Below are 19,708 nucleotides of genomic sequence, written 5' to 3' on the forward strand. Positions count from 1 at the left end.
TCCTGATAGGACACAACATCCAATATAAATGAAGACATAGTCTATTGTGATGATATTAGAACAATGCTTAAAATTCATGATAAACACTATTGATGTTGGTCTTCAATATTGAGCACAGCTTAGAAATAGTGAAAAACATTGCCGACATCAAACACAATAAAGCACAGTCTGGGGATTAGGAGAAGTAAAAGTGTGATATTATTACAACAGAAAACAGGGTATTGAAAATGACAGAGTCTACTCATGTAACATGATGTCACAATAGACTATATTTTATCATCACAGCGCAACACAGACAATGAATGAAGGCAATCACTATTTTGACATTCATTAATGAGCACAGCCTAGAAATTCACACACAGACTCTATAGTAACATCTTCAAAGGAGAACGCAGCCACAGACTAGATGCTATAATACATACCCGCCAATTTTTACAGAAAAGAGAGGGTCAAACTATGCAGTGCATTTAGCCACACCATTCACCACACCTCATGTCCACACTTAATTTTAGAGGAAGAAAAAAAAATCTTTGCCTTTAATTTTACTATTATATACAGGTACAGTATATATACTCTGTGCAGAATTATTAGGCAAGTTGTATTTTAGGCTACTTTCACACATCAGTTTTTTGCCATCAGGTTCAATCCGGAAAAAAACGGGTAAAACGGATCCGGTACCGCATCCTTTTTTTCCCCATAGACTTGCATTGTTGCCGGATTGTACCGGATGGCTTTGCGTTGCATCCGTTTTTTTCCGGATGCGGCAAAATAATTGAATGCGGCGGCCGGATAGAACGTATCATGTAACGTTTTTTGTCCCCTTAAAAAAACCGCATTCTGCCGGATCCGGCGCAATACGGCATTGTATACAATGGGTGTCTATGCATGCCGGATCCGGCGCAATGCGGTTTAAACCGGATGCGGTGACCGCATCCGGTTTGGTAAACAGAGCATGCGCAAATTTTTTTTTTCATCATCACAAAACTTATAAAAGGATCCAGCACATTCTACACACTTCCTGCCGTTGGTTCCTGACTTCAACTTCTGCTGTCCTCCAGTCCAGTGCTCCAGGGAAGAGGTATGTCCACAGTACTGTCCACAGATCACTGCTGTGAGCTGCGTACATGTACTTAGACATTTTTTTTTCTTTTTTTGCAGGTGCAGTTTTGTTTGAAAATTTGAGGACAGCCAGTTCCTGTGTCCGTTTGCAGTCAGTGCGAATTTGGAGGACAGTGTTCCAGAGGTAATGTCCACAGTACTGTCCACAGATCACTGCTGTGAGCTGCGTACATGTACTTAGACATTTTTTTTTCTTTTTTTGCAGGTGCAGTTTTGTTTGAAAATTTGAGGACAGCCAGTTCCTGTGTCCGTTTGCAGTCAGTGCGAATTTGGAGGACAGTGTTCCAGAGGTAATGTCCACAGTACTGTCCACAGATCACTGCTGTGAGCTGCGTACATGTACTTAGACATTTTTTTTTCTTTTTTTGCAGGTGCAGTTTTGACGGAAAAGTTTGGCCCATCAAGTTGGTGTGCGTGGCCTGTAATAAAATATGTCGTCTTCTGGTAGCCCGCCCTTCGGTTCACAAACTGAGGTATTTTGTTTTTTTTTTTTTCTTTTTAAAAAAAACAAAAATATTTTAAATAAACGACATTTACACAGGTGGCCGAAACATCACAGGAGATGCTGCCAGAAGATGACGGAAGGGGTGGAGAAATACACGGAGCGGGCGGTCAGAGTGTAAGTTTCATACAGGAATTGTTTACCACAGCACACCAAACACAAGTAAATAATGTTTTTTTTTTTTTATTCACTAAAGGCTTCAACTTCTAGGGCTCACGATAGAGCTCCCCCAAGACCGTCCCAGGGTCGTCGTCGAGGTGGCGGTGGTCATACTGTAAGTTTTTTTTTTTGGTTTTTTTTTTCATGTCAGTGTGATTTTTTGTCTATTTTTTTTTTTAATTTCTTTTTTCTTTCTTTGAACAGGCATCACAGCGTGCTCCCGATTCTGACGGTGAGGAGGCCGGCTTTATCAACATCGACCTCCTCATCGATGAAGTTAGAGAGAGGGAGCCGCTGTGGAACATGGCTGACCGCCGCCACGCTGATACTATCGTAACCCGTCGACTCTGGGACGAGGTATGCCACGCAGCGGTAGAAGGTTGGGGGGAGCTCAATTCTCGTGGCCAGAAGAAACAGCGTAAGTATTCACTGTTCAGTAGGTTATGCTGCAGGATGTAATGTGTTGTATACTAACCACTTTGTGTTTTCCACTTTCAGGTGACAAACTACAAAAGCGGTGGCGGTCTATCAGGGATCGCTTCAAAAAGGAGTTAAATCAAGAGATGCAGGCCCCGAGTGGATCCGGAGGACGCAGATCGAAGTACCGTTACTTTAGAGCGTTGTCGTTCCTCCGGACAACTATGGTGTGCAGAAGGTAAATATTCCCCAAAATATGTACAAAGTATAATATTTTATGTCTGTTTTTTTTTGCCTTTTTTTTTTTTCTGTGGCACTGTATAGCAATTAAATTAATTATTATTTTGTTTTTCCTCTTTTTACCAGCACCGTCTGCAGCACTCAGGAGCCTGCATCGAACCCGACAGGAGCGATCCCTGAACAGTCCGCCACTGGTGAACACACGCACAGACCCCACCCATCTGAACCTTCCCTTCCATCTACATCTGTCCCATCCACCTGCGCTGGAGCTTCCCGTGAGACTTCATTACCTGAAGCTGCTGGTGATGAGATAGCTTTTCCCCTACCCCACCCCTCTGACACTGCTGCCCTCAGTAGAACACCTTTGGGTTCTGGGCGTCAGCGTCATAGGGGTCAGGAAAAGAGCTATGCGCCCGAGTTCTTGCATCTAAATGCAGCCTTCCAGAACGCCATTCAATTATTATCAGAACAAAATCGTGCATCTTTTAGCTTCATAAATGCCAATATGGAAAAAAATACACACGAATTGTGCACGCGTCTGGACAGGCTGCATTTAGATGCAAGTAAATCACCCAATCATTGTTTTTTTCAAGCCGTACTAGAGCGCATGGAAAAGCTATCTCTTGACCAGCAGATGCATGTAATGCAAGCCACACGGCAGGCTCTGGCGCAGGTTGACTCCCAACCACCTCCACCCACCCCTCCTCCAGCACCTGCCCCCCCTCCAGCCATTGTCCCTACTCCCTCTGCTGCCCAGTACCAGCCTGCTGCCCAGTACCAGCCTGCTGCCCAGTACCAGCCTGCTGCCCAGTACCAGCCTGCGGCCCAGTACCAGCTCCCAACCACATCTGCCCCTACACTTCCTACCCACTACCACATCTCGCCTTCCACACCCGTCATGACCCCAACTCAAGCCACTAATTCACCCGCCACCTCTTCTGTCTCCCAATCCCTCCACTCCACCCCTCAATCCTTACCAAATCCCATCCCATCTCCTGGTTTCCCTCTTGGTTTCTCAACCACACCTTCACCTTCTGTTACTTCCCCACCACCACCACCAACACCACTTTCCACCCTCAATACTCCAACTGTGCGTGTGTTCCCACCTGTCAGCCCCTCCAGTACTATCTCCACCCCAAGCCCCAGATATACCAATTTATAACTTATGTTTGTAATAAAAATAAAAGTTTTTTGTTGAAAAGTATTTATTTGTTCTTGTTTTTTTTGGGGGTGAATATTATTTTGCAAGTTAAGTAAATAAAAAGGTAATACAAAAACATAACATGTTGTAATTTGACGGTGAAAAAATTACAAATTTTTAAAGCGAGTGAAAGATTAAAATTAACAAAGTTAACAAGATATTTTTTAATTTATTTTTAACTATTTTTATTTGTTATAAAACTAAACAAAGATCTTACACCATTTGATCTTGCCAATCTACTCTACCTTCTGGGGACACAAAATAGTCAGCATATTTGTCACGGATTGTGGAACAGGCAACACTACTCCTAAATCCAGGACTGGTGTAGTCAGACAAAGTGGTGGATTCCAAACTCTGGTCATCCAAGGACAAAGGTTCCTTTGTTAAAACAAAATTGTGCAGTACCACACATGCTTTCACAATTTCATCCACAGTTTCAATGTTTAAATTAATGGCTGTTAACAACACTCGCCATTTGCTGGTTAGTATCCCAAAGGAGCATTCCACCATTCTTCTGGCTCTGGATAATCTGTAATTGTATATTTTTTGGGTTTGCGTCAATCCACGGCTTGCATATGGCTTCAATAGATGTTGGGAGAGTTGAAAGGCTTCGTCGGCCACAAAAACAAAGGGCATTGGGGGCTCACATGTGCCAGGAAGAGGTCTTGCAGGAGGGAAATCAAAAGTATTCCCATAGATTCGCCGCCCCATTGGGGACATTTTGAAGACCTGAGAGTCATTGGATCTCCCATATGCGCCAATGTCCACTGAGATGAATTTGTAGTCCGCATCCGTTATTGCCATTAGGACAATTGAGAAATACTTTTTATAATTGTAGTATTCTGACCCCGAAGCAGCTGGTTTCACAATTCTTATATGTTTGCCGTCCACTGAGCCAAGGCAATTTGGAAACTGACAAATGTTATAGTATTGTTCAGCAATTGCAAGCCATCTGTCCCTGGTGGGCTGGGGGATGAAATCATCATGGAGGCAATCCCACAAGGCTTGGCAAGTGTCTCTAATGATTCCCGAGATGGTGGAAATTCCTAGTCGAAACTGGTAGTGGAGGGATGAAAGCGACTCTCCAGTTGCAAGGAATCTGTAAAGGAAAGACAATAATTATAAAAAAATAATAGCAAACACATTACAGTTAAAAGTCAATTTACAGGAGGATACAATTTAAAAAAAAAAAACTTACCTAAGCGTAACCAGCAAACGCTCCTCGGGTGTTATGGAGAACCGGCTGTAGGTGTCCGTTTTACGGATGTTGTCCGCAACAAGGCCAAGGAGGACGTCAAAATTAATCACTGACATCCGGACATAGCTTGTGAATTTTTCATGGTTTCCACGGAGCTCCAGGTATAGGGTTGAAAACACCCCACGTGTCAGTCTCTGTGCAGTCAGGGGATGGATCCAAAAGCGTCGATGTCGCTGACGCCTCAGTCGCTGTCGCTCCTTTTCTCTGACGATGATAGCCAAGCGATTTGCCTCAAATATAAAATCTGCAGCGATCTTTGTGTAATTTGCAAGAATAGCATCCATGGTTTCTGCTTGCCTCTGTCTTCATTCTGTCATATATGCTTCAAAATACTGTATATATACTATATGTTCCCAATAGCCAATCAGAATACGGAACTCGTTAATTGTTTGTTTAGTGTTTAAAAAACGGATCCGTCAAAAAACGGACATAACGGATGCAAAACGGATGCAAACCGGACCCACCGGATCCGTTTTTTAACGGATCCGTCCTAAACGGATCCGCTAAAAAACGGATCCGGTGGGTCCGTTTTGCTCCGGTTTGCACAACAAAACCGGAAACGTTGGATACGGCAAAAAAAAGGACTGTGCCTGAATACAGAAAACTGATGTGTGAAAGTAGCCTTAGAGGATTTTTTTTTATTATTGATCAACAACTATGTTCTCAATCAACCCAAAAGACTCAAATATCAAAGCCTAATATTTTTGGAAGTTGGAGTTGGGTTTTCTTAGATTTGGCTATCTTAGGAGGATATCTGTTTGTGCAGGTAACTATTATTGTGCAGAATTATTAGGCAACTTAATAAAAAAACAAATATATTCCCATTTCGCTTGTTTATTTTCACCAGGTAAACCAATATAACTGCACAAAATTTAGAAATAAACATTTCTGACATGCAAAAACAAAACACCAAAAAATTAGTGTCCAATATAGCCACCTTTCTTTATGATGACACTCAACAGCCTACCATCCATAGATTCTGTCAGTTGCTTGATCTGTTTACCATCAACATTGTGTGCAGCAGCCACCACAGCCTCCAGACAATGTTCCGAGAGGTGTACTGTTTTCCCTCCCTGTGGATCTTACATTTTATGAGGGACCACAGGTTCTCTATGGGGTTCAGATCAGGTGAACAAGGGGGTCATGTCATTATTTTTTCATCTTTTAGATCTTTACTGACCAGCCACGCTGTGGAGTAGTTGGATGCATGTGATGGAACATTGTCCTGCATGAAAATCATGTTTTTCTTGAACGATACCAACTTCTTCCTGTACCACTGCTTGAAGAAGTTATCTTCCAGAAACTGGCAGTAGGTCTGGGAGTTGAGCTTCACTCCATCCTCAACCCGAAAAGGTCCCACAAGTTCATCTTTGATGATACCAGCCCATTCTTGTACCCCACCTCCACCTTGCTGGCGTCTGAGTCGGAGTGGAGCTCTCTGCCCTTTATTGATCCAGCCTCTGGCCCATCAAGAGTCACTCTCATTTCATCAGTCCATAAAACCTTTGAAAAACAGTCTTAAGATATTTCTTGGCCCAGTCTTGACGCTTTATCTTACGTTTCTTGTTCAAAGGGGGTCATTTTTTCAGCCTTCCTTACCTTGGCTATGTCCCTGAGTATGGCACACCTTGTGCTTTTTTTTTTTTTGTGCTTGTGCTTCAGTAATGTTGCAGCTCTGAAATATGGCCAAACTGGTGGCAAATGGCATCTTGGCAGCTTCACGCTTGATTTTCCTCAATTCATGTGCAGTTATTTTGCTCCTTTTTTGCCCAACACGCTTCTTGCGACCCTGTTGGCTATTTGCCATGAAACGCTTGATTGTTCGGTGATCACGCTTCAAAAGTTTGGCAATTTCAAGACTGCTGCATCCCTCTGCAAGACATCTCACAATTTTGGACTTTTCAGAGCCCGTCAAATCTCTCTTCTGACCCATTTTGCCAAAGCAAAGGAAGTTGCCTAATAATTAAGCACACCTTATATAGGGTGCTGATGTCATTACACCGCACCCCTCCTCATTACAGAGATGCACATCACCTGATTTACTTGATTGGTAGTTGGCTCTCAGCCTATACAGCTTGGAGAAGGACAACATATTTAAAAAGTATCATGGGATCAAAATACTCATTTGCCTAATAATTCTGCACACAGTGTAGAAATGCACTGGTATAAAAAGATATATGTATATGTACCAGTGCAATGTGTTTTTAGAAGAACAACAATATAATGCACATTCAAGTACAGAAATGTCTATGCTTGACAATGCAGCCTGTGGCTCACATCTATGGCTGCTGCCTCCAATGCTACAGGTTGGGAGCTCAAATCCTGGGGAGACCAGACTTCAAGAGAAAGGAAGAATGAGTTGATTAAATGAATGTAAGTATGTACACAGCACAGAGATGGTGGTCCTTCCCCTGGAGGAGGACGACTTGCTGATCAGTAACACATGGTCAGCACAGAGTGAGTTAAAGTCCCTTTAAAGGGAACCTGTCATGTGCAATATGCACCCAGGACCATGAGCAGTTCTGGATGCATATTGCTAATCCCTGCCTAACTGTTCCTGTATCTGTTGGAATAGATAAAGAGATCTTTAGAAAAAGTATTTCTAAAGATCTTTTACCGTATGCTAATGAGCGTGGGACTGTTCCCCGGCCAGTCGCCCCCATTAGCATGTTAGTACGTCCCTGTGGGCGTACTAACATGTTAAAGGGAACCAATCACCAGGATTTTCGCATATAACCTAAAGCCAGTGCTATACTGGCACTATCAGGCTGATTCTATACATACCTGTGGAGGTTAACTCGGATGTGACCTCACCACAGGTCCTTCCACAAACAGTGAGTTGTTTGTATAATGCATATGCTAATTCTAACAGGGGGAGGAGATAACTATGAATATATGATCTGCTCCAGTGCAACTGCCACTCAAGAAGCTGCTCATTTTACAAACTTCACTTTCTTGGATTTCAAAACCTAAACATCTGAGCTAACCACCACAGGTATGTATAGAATCAGCCTGATAGTGCCAGTATAGCACTGGCTTTAGGTTATATACGAAAATCCTGGTGTTTGGTTCCCTTTAATGAATGTGCAGCGTCAGAGGATGATCCCACTCACCTCTCCGTCCGACGGGGGATTTCGGCTCAGCCCGCATGACCCCGGAGTTTGGGTCATGCACACTACTTCAGTTTGAAGCCGTGACGTGTTCACCTGGCTTCATAGTGCGCATGACCCAAACTCCGGGGTCATGCGCACTGAGCCGAAATCCAGCATCGTGCAGCGATGGCGGCGGAGAGGTGAGTGAGATCATTCTGTGATGCTGCGTATTCATTAGCATGATAGCACGCCCACAGGGGCGTACTAACATGCTAATGGGGCGACTGGCTGGGGACCTAACGCCCAGGAGGTTAGTGCCCTCGCTCATTAGCATACGGTAAAAGATATTTAGAAATAGTTTTTCTAAAGATCTCTTTACCTATGTTAGTGTATACAGTGACAGTTAGGCAGGGATTAGCAATATGCACCCAGAACTGCTTGTGGTTCTGGGTGCATATTGCACCTGACAAGTTCACTTTAAGGCTATGTGCGCACGTTGCGTTCTATTACGCAGCGTAAAATAGTCACTGCATGTGCGTCTCAGAACGCAGCCGAAAAGCTTTTGGCAGAACGCAACGTGCGCACATTCCTGCAGAATTCATGCATTCTGGATGCTTGCTCTGCCATGGGAAAAGCATCCAGAGCGCACATTTTTGACAGTGCAGTCCCACTCGGCTCTGTAGCATCCCCATAGACTTGCAGCAGAGCTGACTGGGACCGGAATGTCAAAAAGAGCACATGGCTTGCTGCGGGAGACAGCCGCGCGATCAGAATGAACTCGGGTGAACTTCACCCGACTTCATTGTGATCGCGCGGCTCTGTGCGTGTGCCGCGATTTGATTTGCAGTCACAGGTGAAGGACTCACCTGCCCTCACCTGCCCTCATCACCGCACACACACCGGCATTACCTCAGTGACGTCCCCGCTGACAGCGCAACTACCTTCAGTTGCTGCGTGGAGCGGACAGGAGCGGCGGTGTTGTACTGCCGCTCCGGTCAGCTTCATGTAGCAGAGCTGGATGTGTCGCGGGACCTCGTGGATTACGTCGGACCTGGAGGTGTATTTGGGAATTTTAATAAAGTGGTGAAAGAGGGTGTTTTTTGTCTTTTATTTCAAATGAAGGATTTTTCGGGTGTATGTGTTTATTTACTTTCACCAGGTTAATCATTGGGGGTGTCTCATACACCTGCAACGATTAACTAGGACTTAGTGGCAGCTATGGGCTGCTGCCATTAACTCCTTATTACCCAGATTGCCACCGCACCAGGGCAGTTCTGGATGAGCCGGGTACAGTCCCGGGACTGTCGCATCTAATCCATGCGGCAATTCCGGGTGGCTGCTGGCTGATATTTTTAGGCTGGGGGGCTCCCCATAACGTGGGGCTCCCCATCCTGAGAATACCAGCCTTCAGCCGTGTGGCTTTACCCTGGCTGGTATCAAAATTGACGGGGACCGTACGCCGTTTTTTTTTAATTATTTATTTATTTTACTGCACTACATAGAACTGCCCACCGGAGGCTGTGATTGGTTGCAGTGAGACAGCTGTCACTCAGCATGGGGGCGTGTCTGACTGCAACCAATCATAGGCGCCAGTGGGCGGGGGAAGCAGGGTATACGAGATTGAATAATGGGCGGCCGGCATTTTCAAAAGCAGGAGAAGCCGCCGGAACAGTGTGAACGCCGTGCAGCTGATCGGTGAGTATGAGAGAGGGGGGAGAGGGATAGACCGACAGAGAGAGAGAGAGACCAACCGACAGGGAGACACAGAGACCGACAGACAGAGAGAGAGAGAGACCCAATACGCACAAAAGAAGTGACATGTCACTTCTTAGAACGTGTGCTTCGGGCAGCAGCCGAAGCGCTGCGCTTTAATACGCCACGTGCGCACGGCTCCTGCATAATCTTCATAGATTATGCTGGGGACGCAGGACGCATGCAGTTACACTGCGATGCAGATCGCAGCGTAACTGCATGTAAATATGCAACGTGCACACATAGCCTAAAGAGGACTGTTCACCATGTGACAGTGCTATGAAAGTAAGAGAACTAATAGAAAGGTTTGTAATGCGATACTGCTAGGGCTTTATCTGAAATATTAGTCTTCTGTGCTCTGCTCCCATCAATTCTAATCATGCAGGAGGTTAGACCAGGAGATCAGAGCTGTATCATTACATCTCACACACTGAGAAACGTTCTCTAAGCTATTGTGGGCTTGTGTTCTTTTGCCTGAGTGTTGCTGTCTATCTATGACTGGGCAACAATAGAGAAGGTCACCGCACACTCTGATACAAAAAGTTGAGGTTTTTATTCTATTCTGTTTGTAGAATAAAAACTCAACTTTTTCCATCTTCAACCAAAGTGTGTTGGGAACTTCTCTATTGATGATTTAGGGGATTGCATATCCCGTCTACCAGCACTTTGATAGTGTGAATGCCAACTATACTCCTCTATGATTGAGCAACATCATAAAGGGAAGAAGTACACGCCTCCAGTGAAAGCTACCTGATAACACCCACTTGTAGGAGCAAAAATTAACTCATTAGGTACCAAATGCTTTAATAACTAATATCGCCACAACAAGAAAATAGTTTTATTCCACTCTGCAGTTACACATATCTTGTGTCCAGTTCAACATGAAAAAATTGGTGAAAGGTCCTCTTGAAATTGTAACTATTGACTTCTAGGATTGTTACCTCTAATAGGTGGCATTAAAGACCTTACACTCTTCCTCTTTTTTCCTCTTAATATCTGTATCTAAATTCAACACGTTCGTCTAAGGATGTTGTGAAACAGGATGGCGGTTTGTAGTTTTTTTGCAGACCCGATTTTTTGTGAGGGGTGTGTAGTTGTCTGCGCGGACAAGTTCCTCTTTCATATTTTATTTTTATTTTCACTTTACTGTATACACGTCAGAGGTTAGTCACATTTAATATTAATGGTATTGGTGATAAAAAAATAAAAGTTGTGCCATTGTTTTTCACCTTGTAAATAGGCAAATGTCAGCTGTGGTTTGTTTGACAGAAACACATCCGAGTAAAAAACAAGTATATTTCAAGCATATTTAAGAAAAACTTTTACTTTTAACAGACAAACTATTCAAGTGGTATTAGTTATGTCCCATCATAGGATACTTCCCTACTTTAAAAGTTTTTCTAAATGGGCCCAAAGGCAAGTAATAAAAAATATCGCTATACTCACTTCCTGTATTGGCCACACCTCTCCACACTCACAGCTATGCAGCCCGCATGCATTCTGGAATCAAGTTACCTCTACAGCCAATCAAATGGTGTCTAAGAATCTTGAGTCGGTCACATACTGTCTTGTGCTGGCTTCTTCGACTAATATTTATTCACTTATATAGCACCACGCTTTACAGACATCATCACTGTCCCTACTGGGGCTCAAAATTTAACTTCCCTATCAATATGTCTTTGGAGTGTGGGAGGAAAAGCACACAAACACAGGGAGAACATACAAACTCCCTGCAGATGTTGTTCTTGGTGGAATTTGAACCCAGGACCCCAGTTCTGCAAGACTGCAGTGCTAACCAATGAGCCACCATGCTACCCTATTATTATATGTGTTATACTAGACACTAAAGGAAAGACAAGTGCAAGAGTGACAAGTGTGAGAAAATCAGTAGTGCTGAATCGGTGAGTGCTCACCTGGCGGGAGTTGTGTATCCACAATCCAGGAACACACTCAAAGATGTGGATACCGGTGGACAAGGATGCGAAGAGGACAAGCCAGGTAAGTATATTCAAAGTACATTATTAGGGCTAGTTTCTGTACTGAAACATAAATGTATACTTCAATACGAGTAGACCTAATAAATTACTTGGAATATACTTACCTAGCTAGTCCTCTTCACATGCTGTGCATCTTGTCCACCAGCAAAGTGGATCTTAACTCTTCATCTCCTGTTACCTGGTTTTCTTGAAAATCAGTCCTAGCAGGATTTTTAGGCCTTTTTGGAGTAGGCTTGAAATATAAGCTCTACTCCAAAAATAAGCCCTAGTTGCATACTCAAATTAACAGTATCCTGAAATAGGGCTTGTTCAGTCCCATGTGAGGATAAATCATTTTTATTATCCCCTTGTGTTGCTCCAAGCGCTGGCTAATTAAGAGAATGAATATTCACCCTTGCCCCATTCTCCGGACCCTTCTGACTGGGGCCACTTCGTAAGGAGTTTGGTCTCTAGTCTCAGTGTTGTTTTGCGTTACATGTCTTAGTCAGCACACCAGAATCACGCTATCTCAGTCCAGCCACAAATCACTCACTGCATCTGGCCTTGACGCCCTACAGACTAAACATCCGTTTCTGTCATGCACTGGGTCTTTACTAACTATCTATCGAGAAGGAATCGTCTCTTTCCCTATCAGTTAACCCCTCCCATTGTGGGCTGGTCCCAACACTTAACTATTTCTTTACCCATAGTCTGGTAACCACATAGAATACTGCTATACATTATACATTACACAGGAGCACATCACAATACATCACATTACCATACAAATTAGAGATGAGTGAACCTTTGGAAGTTCAGTGGGAGTTCGGAGGGCACATTCGACCCTTAGCTAAAGTACGGTTTGTGACTCTGACTTGATCCGAAACTCAATAATGGAAGTCAGTAATTGGGCAGTTTGTGTCTCCCCCCCCACATGGAGCCAGCCATAAACAGAGTACTTTCAAATTATTTTTTTTGTGTGTGTGACTGTGCACACTTCATCTGATCATGCTGATTTTACCCCCCGGACGAGTTGTTCAAACACTGCCCGTGACTTGCACAGGGCTGAGCATCACTCATATCCGACCACAGCGCTGATCGCTTGAGTGGTTTGCACTCGAGACTCACTCAAACTTTGAACCTAATCTTTGCTTTATGGAAGTCGGTTTTCAAACTTGAACCTCACGTTCACTCATCTCTAATACTAATGACACAGGGTATATCACACCTTACGTCACTGTTCAGATAATACAATATTTGCAAAAGGCATAGTATACAATTACCATTATGCTACATGACAAAACAATAATTTCTTGTTTTCAAGGGAGGTAACGCAACAGCACCCAGTCCCCTTCCTTACATGTGCTGCTGTGATGCATGGTTCTTAAGCTTTGTAATAAGGGCTTTTCACACTATATTATTCTATCAGTGCACTTAGGTGGTTTTCTCTTTTATATACAGGAGTACCCCAAGGTACAATATAGTGTATTAGATTAGTAATGTACATTCTCAAAAGTTGGGCAGTTTTTGGTTGAGGTATGATTTTTTTAAGCCTCGACTGGAGATAAAAGGATCAGGCAAAATTCAAGTTTTCCTCTTTGATATAATCAACCACCTTTTATCAATAAAAAATGACATAAGAACATAGCTCTTTAATATGTGAGAGAAAAAACTACATTACTAGTGTTTTTTTTTAATTGGATGGTTTATTCTGTGAATTGTATATATTTACCCTATTAGACATCTGACACTGGTAAGAGGGGAAAATAATGTGAATAGAATAAAGTACAAATTGAGTTGCGTATATTTTAGCTCATTGTTGTATGTAATAAACTGTAACTAAACATGACATATAACCCAAAAGAAGCCATAAGGAACAAAACGCCATGATTTGTATAATCCTGGATGTGTTTACTGTCATAAATGCTTACATTGGATCCTTAAAAAACATGTTCCTTCTAAGAATGGTTTTATGCCATGCGGAATTGTGTCTGTCATACAAAGCACTGGAGATAGAATACATCTTGGCGTTACTGGTATCATCTCCTTGAAGTACCACAGCAAATATGAAAGCTACAAATAGCACAGTTTAAATGTGTAGAAGTAGTGGTGCCTGCTTTGTAGTAAAAGAGACATTCCTGTGACGTAGTAAAGGGTATGGTGGTAGAAGGGAGCTACAGTGCCTTGCGAAAGTATTCGGCCCCTTTGAATTTTCCCACATTTCAGGCTTCAAACATAAAGATAAAAAAATTGAATTTTATGATGAAGAATCAACAACAAGTGGGACCCAATTGTGAAGATGAACGAAATTTATTGCTCATTAAAAACTTTTATAAAAAATAATAAACTGAAAATTGGGGCGTGCAATATTATTCGGCCCCTTTAAGTTAATACTTTGCAGCGCCACCTTTTTCTGCGATTATAGCTGCAAGTCGCTTGGGGTATGTCTCTATCAGTTTTACACATCGAGAGACTGAAATTCTTGCCCATTCTTCCTTTGCAAACAGCTGGAGCTCAGTGAGGTTGGATGGAGAGTGTTTGTGAACAGCAGTTTTCAGCTCTTTCCACAGATTCTCGATTGGATTCAGGTCTGGACTGTGACTTGGCCATTCTAACACCTGGATACGTTTGTTTGTGAACCATTCCATTGTATATTTTGCTTTATGTTTGGGATCATTGTTTTGTTGAAAGACAAATCTCCGTCCCAGTCTCAGGTCTTTTGCAGGCTCCAACAGGTTTTCTTCAAGAATAGTCCTGTATTTGGCTCCATCAATCTTCCCATCAATTTTAACCATCTTCCCTGTCCCTGCTGAAGAAAAGCAGGCCGAAACCATGATGCTGCCACCACCATGTTTGACAGTGGGTATGGTGTGTTCAGGGTGATGAGCTGTGTTGCTTTTATGCCAAACATATCGTTTGGCATTGTGCCCAAAAAGTTCGATTTTGGTTTCATCTGACCAGAGCACCTTCTTCCACATGTTTGGTGTCTCCCAGGTGGCTTGTGCCAAACTTTAAATGACACTTTTTATGGATATCTTTAAGAAATGGCTCTCTTCTTGCCACTTTTCCATAAAGGCCAGATATGTGCTGTGTATGACTGATTGTTGTCCTATGGATAGACTCTCCCACCTCAGCTGTAGATCTATGCAGTTCATCCAGAGTGATCATGGGCCTCTTGGCTGCATCTCTGATCAGTCTTCTCCTTGTGTGAGATGAAAGTTTGGATGAACGGCCGGGTCTTGGTAGATTTGCAGTGGTATGATACTCCTTCCATTTCAATATAATCACTTGCACAGTGCTCCTTGGGATGTTTAAAGTTGTGAAAATCTTTTTGTAACCAAATCTGGCTTTAAACTTTTCCACAAAAGTATCACAGACCTGCCTGTTGTGTTCCTTGGTCTTCATGATGCTCTCTGTGCTTTAAACAGAACACTGAGACTATCACAGAGCAGGTGCATTTATACAGAGATTAGATTACACACAGGTGGATTATATTTATCATCATCAGTCATTTAGGACAACATTGGATCATTCAGAGATCCTCAATGAACCTCTGGAGTGAGTTTGCTGCACTGAAAGTAAAGGGGACGAATAATATTGCACGCCCCAATTTTCAGTTTATTCTTTTTTACAAAAGCTAAAAATAAGCAATAAATTTCATTCAATTTCACAATTGTGTCCCACTTTTTGATTCTTCACCATAACATTAAAATTTTTATCTTTATGTTTGAAGCCTGAAATGTGGGGAAAAGTTGAAAAATTCAAGGGGGCCGAATACATTCGCAAGGCACTGTATATACCTCCTAACAATTGTCTCTCGCACTGATGACCAGTAGGAAAGAGGTCAAACCCTGGCCTGGACCTTCTCTGCTAGTCCACGTTTTGGGGATAATGCCCGAGTTCCATAGCTGCAGGAGTAAAACAGCATAAATAGGCAAACCTAACTTCTCAGTGTGATGGTTGTTTGGCCTGGAAAGCTGAAACAGGTTTTTGTGGGAATCACATACATGAATGGACTGGCACGTCCAGGATCTATGCTACGCAGTTTGACAACTGGACTTTTGCTCTGCATACCCATCTGATGTAAACCTGTTTTTTTCTGTATGCTACCGTACCGCCCCGGAGTTGGTCGGGCTGGTCGGATCCGGGATCGTGGTGGCTTGAGGGGCCAGGACCCGGCTTGGCAGACACGTTAATCTGTGAAACGGGGTATTTACAGGGGATTTGTGATGCCACCTACGGGTTGCGGTAATGGGAGTACCGCCGCTGCTTGAGGGAGTACCGGGATGGTGTTGGGCAGCAAGGTGTCAGTCCCTCCGCAGGTAGGGATGGACCCGGACTCAGGAAGTTGGTGCTTTGGGAGGACAGGGTGCAGGGAACCAGGGTACTGACTGTGGGTAGTCATGGTGCTGGATGAGGTTTAGAAAGGAGACACACACACTGCAGGTAAACCAAAATCTCTGTGTACAGCTGCCGCTGCCGGGAGCCCGTCCAAGTACCAAAGGTCCAAAGGTCCCACTGATGTCACTTAGTGATCCAGAGCCTGCCTCAGTTCACAATTTGTGGTCCGTTGGTGGTCCCCGTGGCTTGAAGCTGTTGGGGGCCCTGCTCACTATTGGTAGTGTAGCTGTGCTCTTGAGGGCTGGTACACGGGACTTTAGTGGGTTAATGTGTCTGGATACACCCCTGTACCCCTCATTGTGTTGATGCCTTCAACCTCTGAGCTCGTAGGGAAGTCTTTGGAGGTCCTCTCTCTTACAGGTGAATTGCCAGGACGTTGAATTGGTTCCTGACATAGGGTCCTGTACCCTGTTGTGCTTGGTACCGGTCAGTTCTTTTGGGCCTTCTGGTGCCGACAGTCCTCCAAGACTATGTCCGTCCACCCTCATCCAATGTCCCTTCTACCGGTCCCCGACTCCTCCGGACCCGGATGACCGCTTGCGACCCAACCAGTGTCCCTAGCTCCCCAGGAGCTCACTCTCCCAGCTCCTCTCTCTTTGGAGCCTACTTCTTAACTTCTCTGTCTCCCTCTCACAGTCTGCTCAGTCCCCCCAGTGGCCGGCCCATTTCCAGTTTGTCCACCTCCCTGGTGTGTCTGGCAGTGACTGCTGTGAGGTGATTGGGATTTGTGGTGCAGGTGGGAGTGACATTGGGTCTTGGGCACCTAGAACCATGGGGGGTGGGCTCTGCACCCTGGGTAAGGATGCAGTACCCTGTGGCACCCTGATGTATTCAGGGGCGCCACACTACCAGTGTAAAAAAACCAAAACACTGAGTTTTGGACTGAAAACCTGTGTGTGCCTCTTTACTTCATCCCTACCATTGTCTACCAGAGCTAATACCCCACAGGTATTATAATTTGTAGTTGACCTTTGTCATCAATAGTACAAAACATATGCCAAAATATGCAAGTTCTGAGTCAATAAAAGTTAATCTGTATACAATGGCTATACAGTATAGCACAAATGTGAAAAAAGCCTAATTACACATATAATTTTTTCTGTGTATTTCCTCTTTACAGACTCACATACAATATATATACGGTTAACCACCTTCCTACCTGTCCAGTGATCCTGTGGTTTGATTTCTGTAAAAGTGTCATCGGTGTATTCCACATAAAGTGTTTTTTTGTAGATTTTAGAACCAGGTGGTTTTAAAAATGTCCTGAAATATGCAATCAGAAAACACAAACCTTAGACATACATGGTTATTTCATGAAATATTGTTCTTACTCCCCCTCGCTCTATTTAATATCATTTAAAGAGGTTGTACAGGACAGATATATCGATGACATTTTCCACTGTTCTGCTGAAATCTGCATCGGCAGTGGCCCGCAACTAAGCGATTTTTGGGTGAAGCACAAGAGCCCTGTACCTTACTTAGTGTCTGCTGACAAGTACAGCTCCTGTGAATGGGAGATAAAGTACAAAACTCGACAGAGGCCACTAAGGTATGAGACTGCTGTGTACAACCTCATACATTGGGGTGAAGTGCAGCATTCGGGAGACACTACTCTGCAATGTTCTGAGTCCATTTCCTCTGTCCCATATTACTAAAAATAATTAGAGCTGATCGGTTCCGGGCTCCGGACCACCCATCTCATGAATAGCTCATCAATATGTCAACTTGGAAAACCCCTTCAGGTAACAATTAAAACTTATGAACATGTAACGTGCGTTATCTGAACACTGATATACAGTTTTATTCAGGCAGTGAATGGCGGTAATGTGTAGGAAACAAATTGGTCAGTGTTACGTGGCCACTGTTTGGTAGTACCATTATTTGGTAGTACCATTATTTGGTAGTACCATTATTAGTTTGTATTATTTTTAGGAAGTACCATTATTTTTTACTATCATTATTTGTTAGTATCATTATTTGGTAGTGCCATTATTAGTTTGTATTATTTTTTGGAAATACCATTATTTGTTACTACCATTATTTCGTAGAACCACTATTTTGGTGCCAAATTACAGCTTTTGTAGGCATGACATTATTATTATTTGTGATGGCATGCTGGTATTCAATTTTTAACCTTTTTAACATGTATTAATAAAGAAGAACTAGTTTCATATTTTGGATGTCGTGCTGGACTTTCTCGTTTTTCCTAGTGTCATGCTGGTATTCAGGTATACTCCTTATGCAGTCAGCAATGAAGTGTTGGATCAACAATTGACTGCCATTTATATAATAAAATGTATATAATAAATAATAATATTTAAGGTGCATTGCAATTTGGAACATCTAGCCAAAACTATTATTATTATTATTTTATTATTATTTTTTTTGGGCTCTGTTCACATTCGAATTTCTAAGTCCGAAGTTCTGCTCCATTATAGTAGCAAAAAACAAAATGAATGGATGTGCTGAATCTGTCAGATGATAGACCCCATCGATCATTTTCCTAACACTCGCTCTTGGAGCATTGCCAAATACTCAAGAAAAGCAGCAGAGATCCAGCGATTCAGGAAAACTAATGTAGAAGACGTAAAAAACAGCTTTTAATATATTAAAAGTTATAACATCTAGACAGACCGTGGCATTACAAAAATTGTAAGCAAATTGCCAAAGTGCCCCCCTCGAAAACAATGCGTTTTGGCAATGCCATATGGCTATGCCTTAACCATGGTTTCCCTTCCGTTGCCATACGGGTGTTCTACATTGATGATGGCAAGTGCCAAGAACCAGCTGAATTATTGAGTTTCAGACTTGACATTTGTCCTTCATCAGGTTGAGGTCTTTTTAACAAATTTGGACATTGCTTTATTGGGTAGCAACTAGTGATGGGTGAATAGTGAAATATTTGGATTCGGGTTATTCATACTGAATACCTAGTACTATTCCAGTATTCGTCGTGAATAAAAGCCTAATGCAAGTCAATGCAGAACTCAAACATTTTTCTGGGAAATCTTCAAGAAAAATACACGGGTTGCCCATTGACTTGCATTAGGTTCGTTATTCGCGACCATGCTGGAATAATACTAGGTACTAGCTATTCACCCATCTCAACCTCTCCTGGATTCTTTCTTCTTATTTTGCAATAGTGTTAATTTGCTTCGCTTGTTATCAGATATATTTAAGATTGTACAACAAACTGATGTTCTTAGTAAGACATACTGCTTAAGTATTCTTATTGATGAAGTAGATGGAGGAAAAGGGTTAATCCGCGCCGCCAGAAGATCACTGAAAATCGATGGAGGTTATAACATCTGATTTTATTGTTCCACGCATTTTTGAGTCGTATAACTCCATCAGTAACAAAATCAATAATGTACTTTATTGATTTTGTTCCTGAAGAAGGAGTCGTACAACTCCGATATGCGTAGAACAATAAAATCAGATGTTTTAACTTCCAGATTATGTACATTATTGATTTTGCTTCAGAAGAAGGAGTCGTAAGACTCCAAAACGCATAGAATAATATAATCAGATCTTTTAACCTGCAGGTAGTGTACATTATTGATTTTGTTTCTGAAGAAGGAGTCGTATGAC

The 19,708-nt window shown here is 42.8% G+C and overlaps 1 protein-coding gene across 6 annotated transcripts in view; it reads right to left on the reverse strand.

Moving 5' to 3' along the window:
* The window catches only part of F8 (coagulation factor VIII), a 216,063-nt gene that overhangs the window by 194,795 nt on the left and 1,560 nt on the right, over nt 1-19,708 (reverse strand). For all 6 annotated transcript variants that reach the window (XR_012725311.1, XR_012725310.1, XM_075324077.1 and 3 more), the window contains exon 2: nt 17,277-17,380. Coding sequence is in view for 4 of the 6 variants with exons in the window: in XM_075324077.1 (XP_075180192.1) it covers nt 17,277-17,380 (104 nt within the window). In the remaining 2 variants the exon portion in view is untranslated. The remainder of the gene's footprint in view (nt 1-17,276; nt 17,381-19,708) is intronic.

The sequence above is a fragment of the Anomaloglossus baeobatrachus genome, chromosome 9, assembly GCF_048569485.1.
Source record: "Anomaloglossus baeobatrachus isolate aAnoBae1 chromosome 9, aAnoBae1.hap1, whole genome shotgun sequence".
Lineage (NCBI taxonomy): Eukaryota > Metazoa > Chordata > Amphibia > Anura > Aromobatidae > Anomaloglossus > Anomaloglossus baeobatrachus.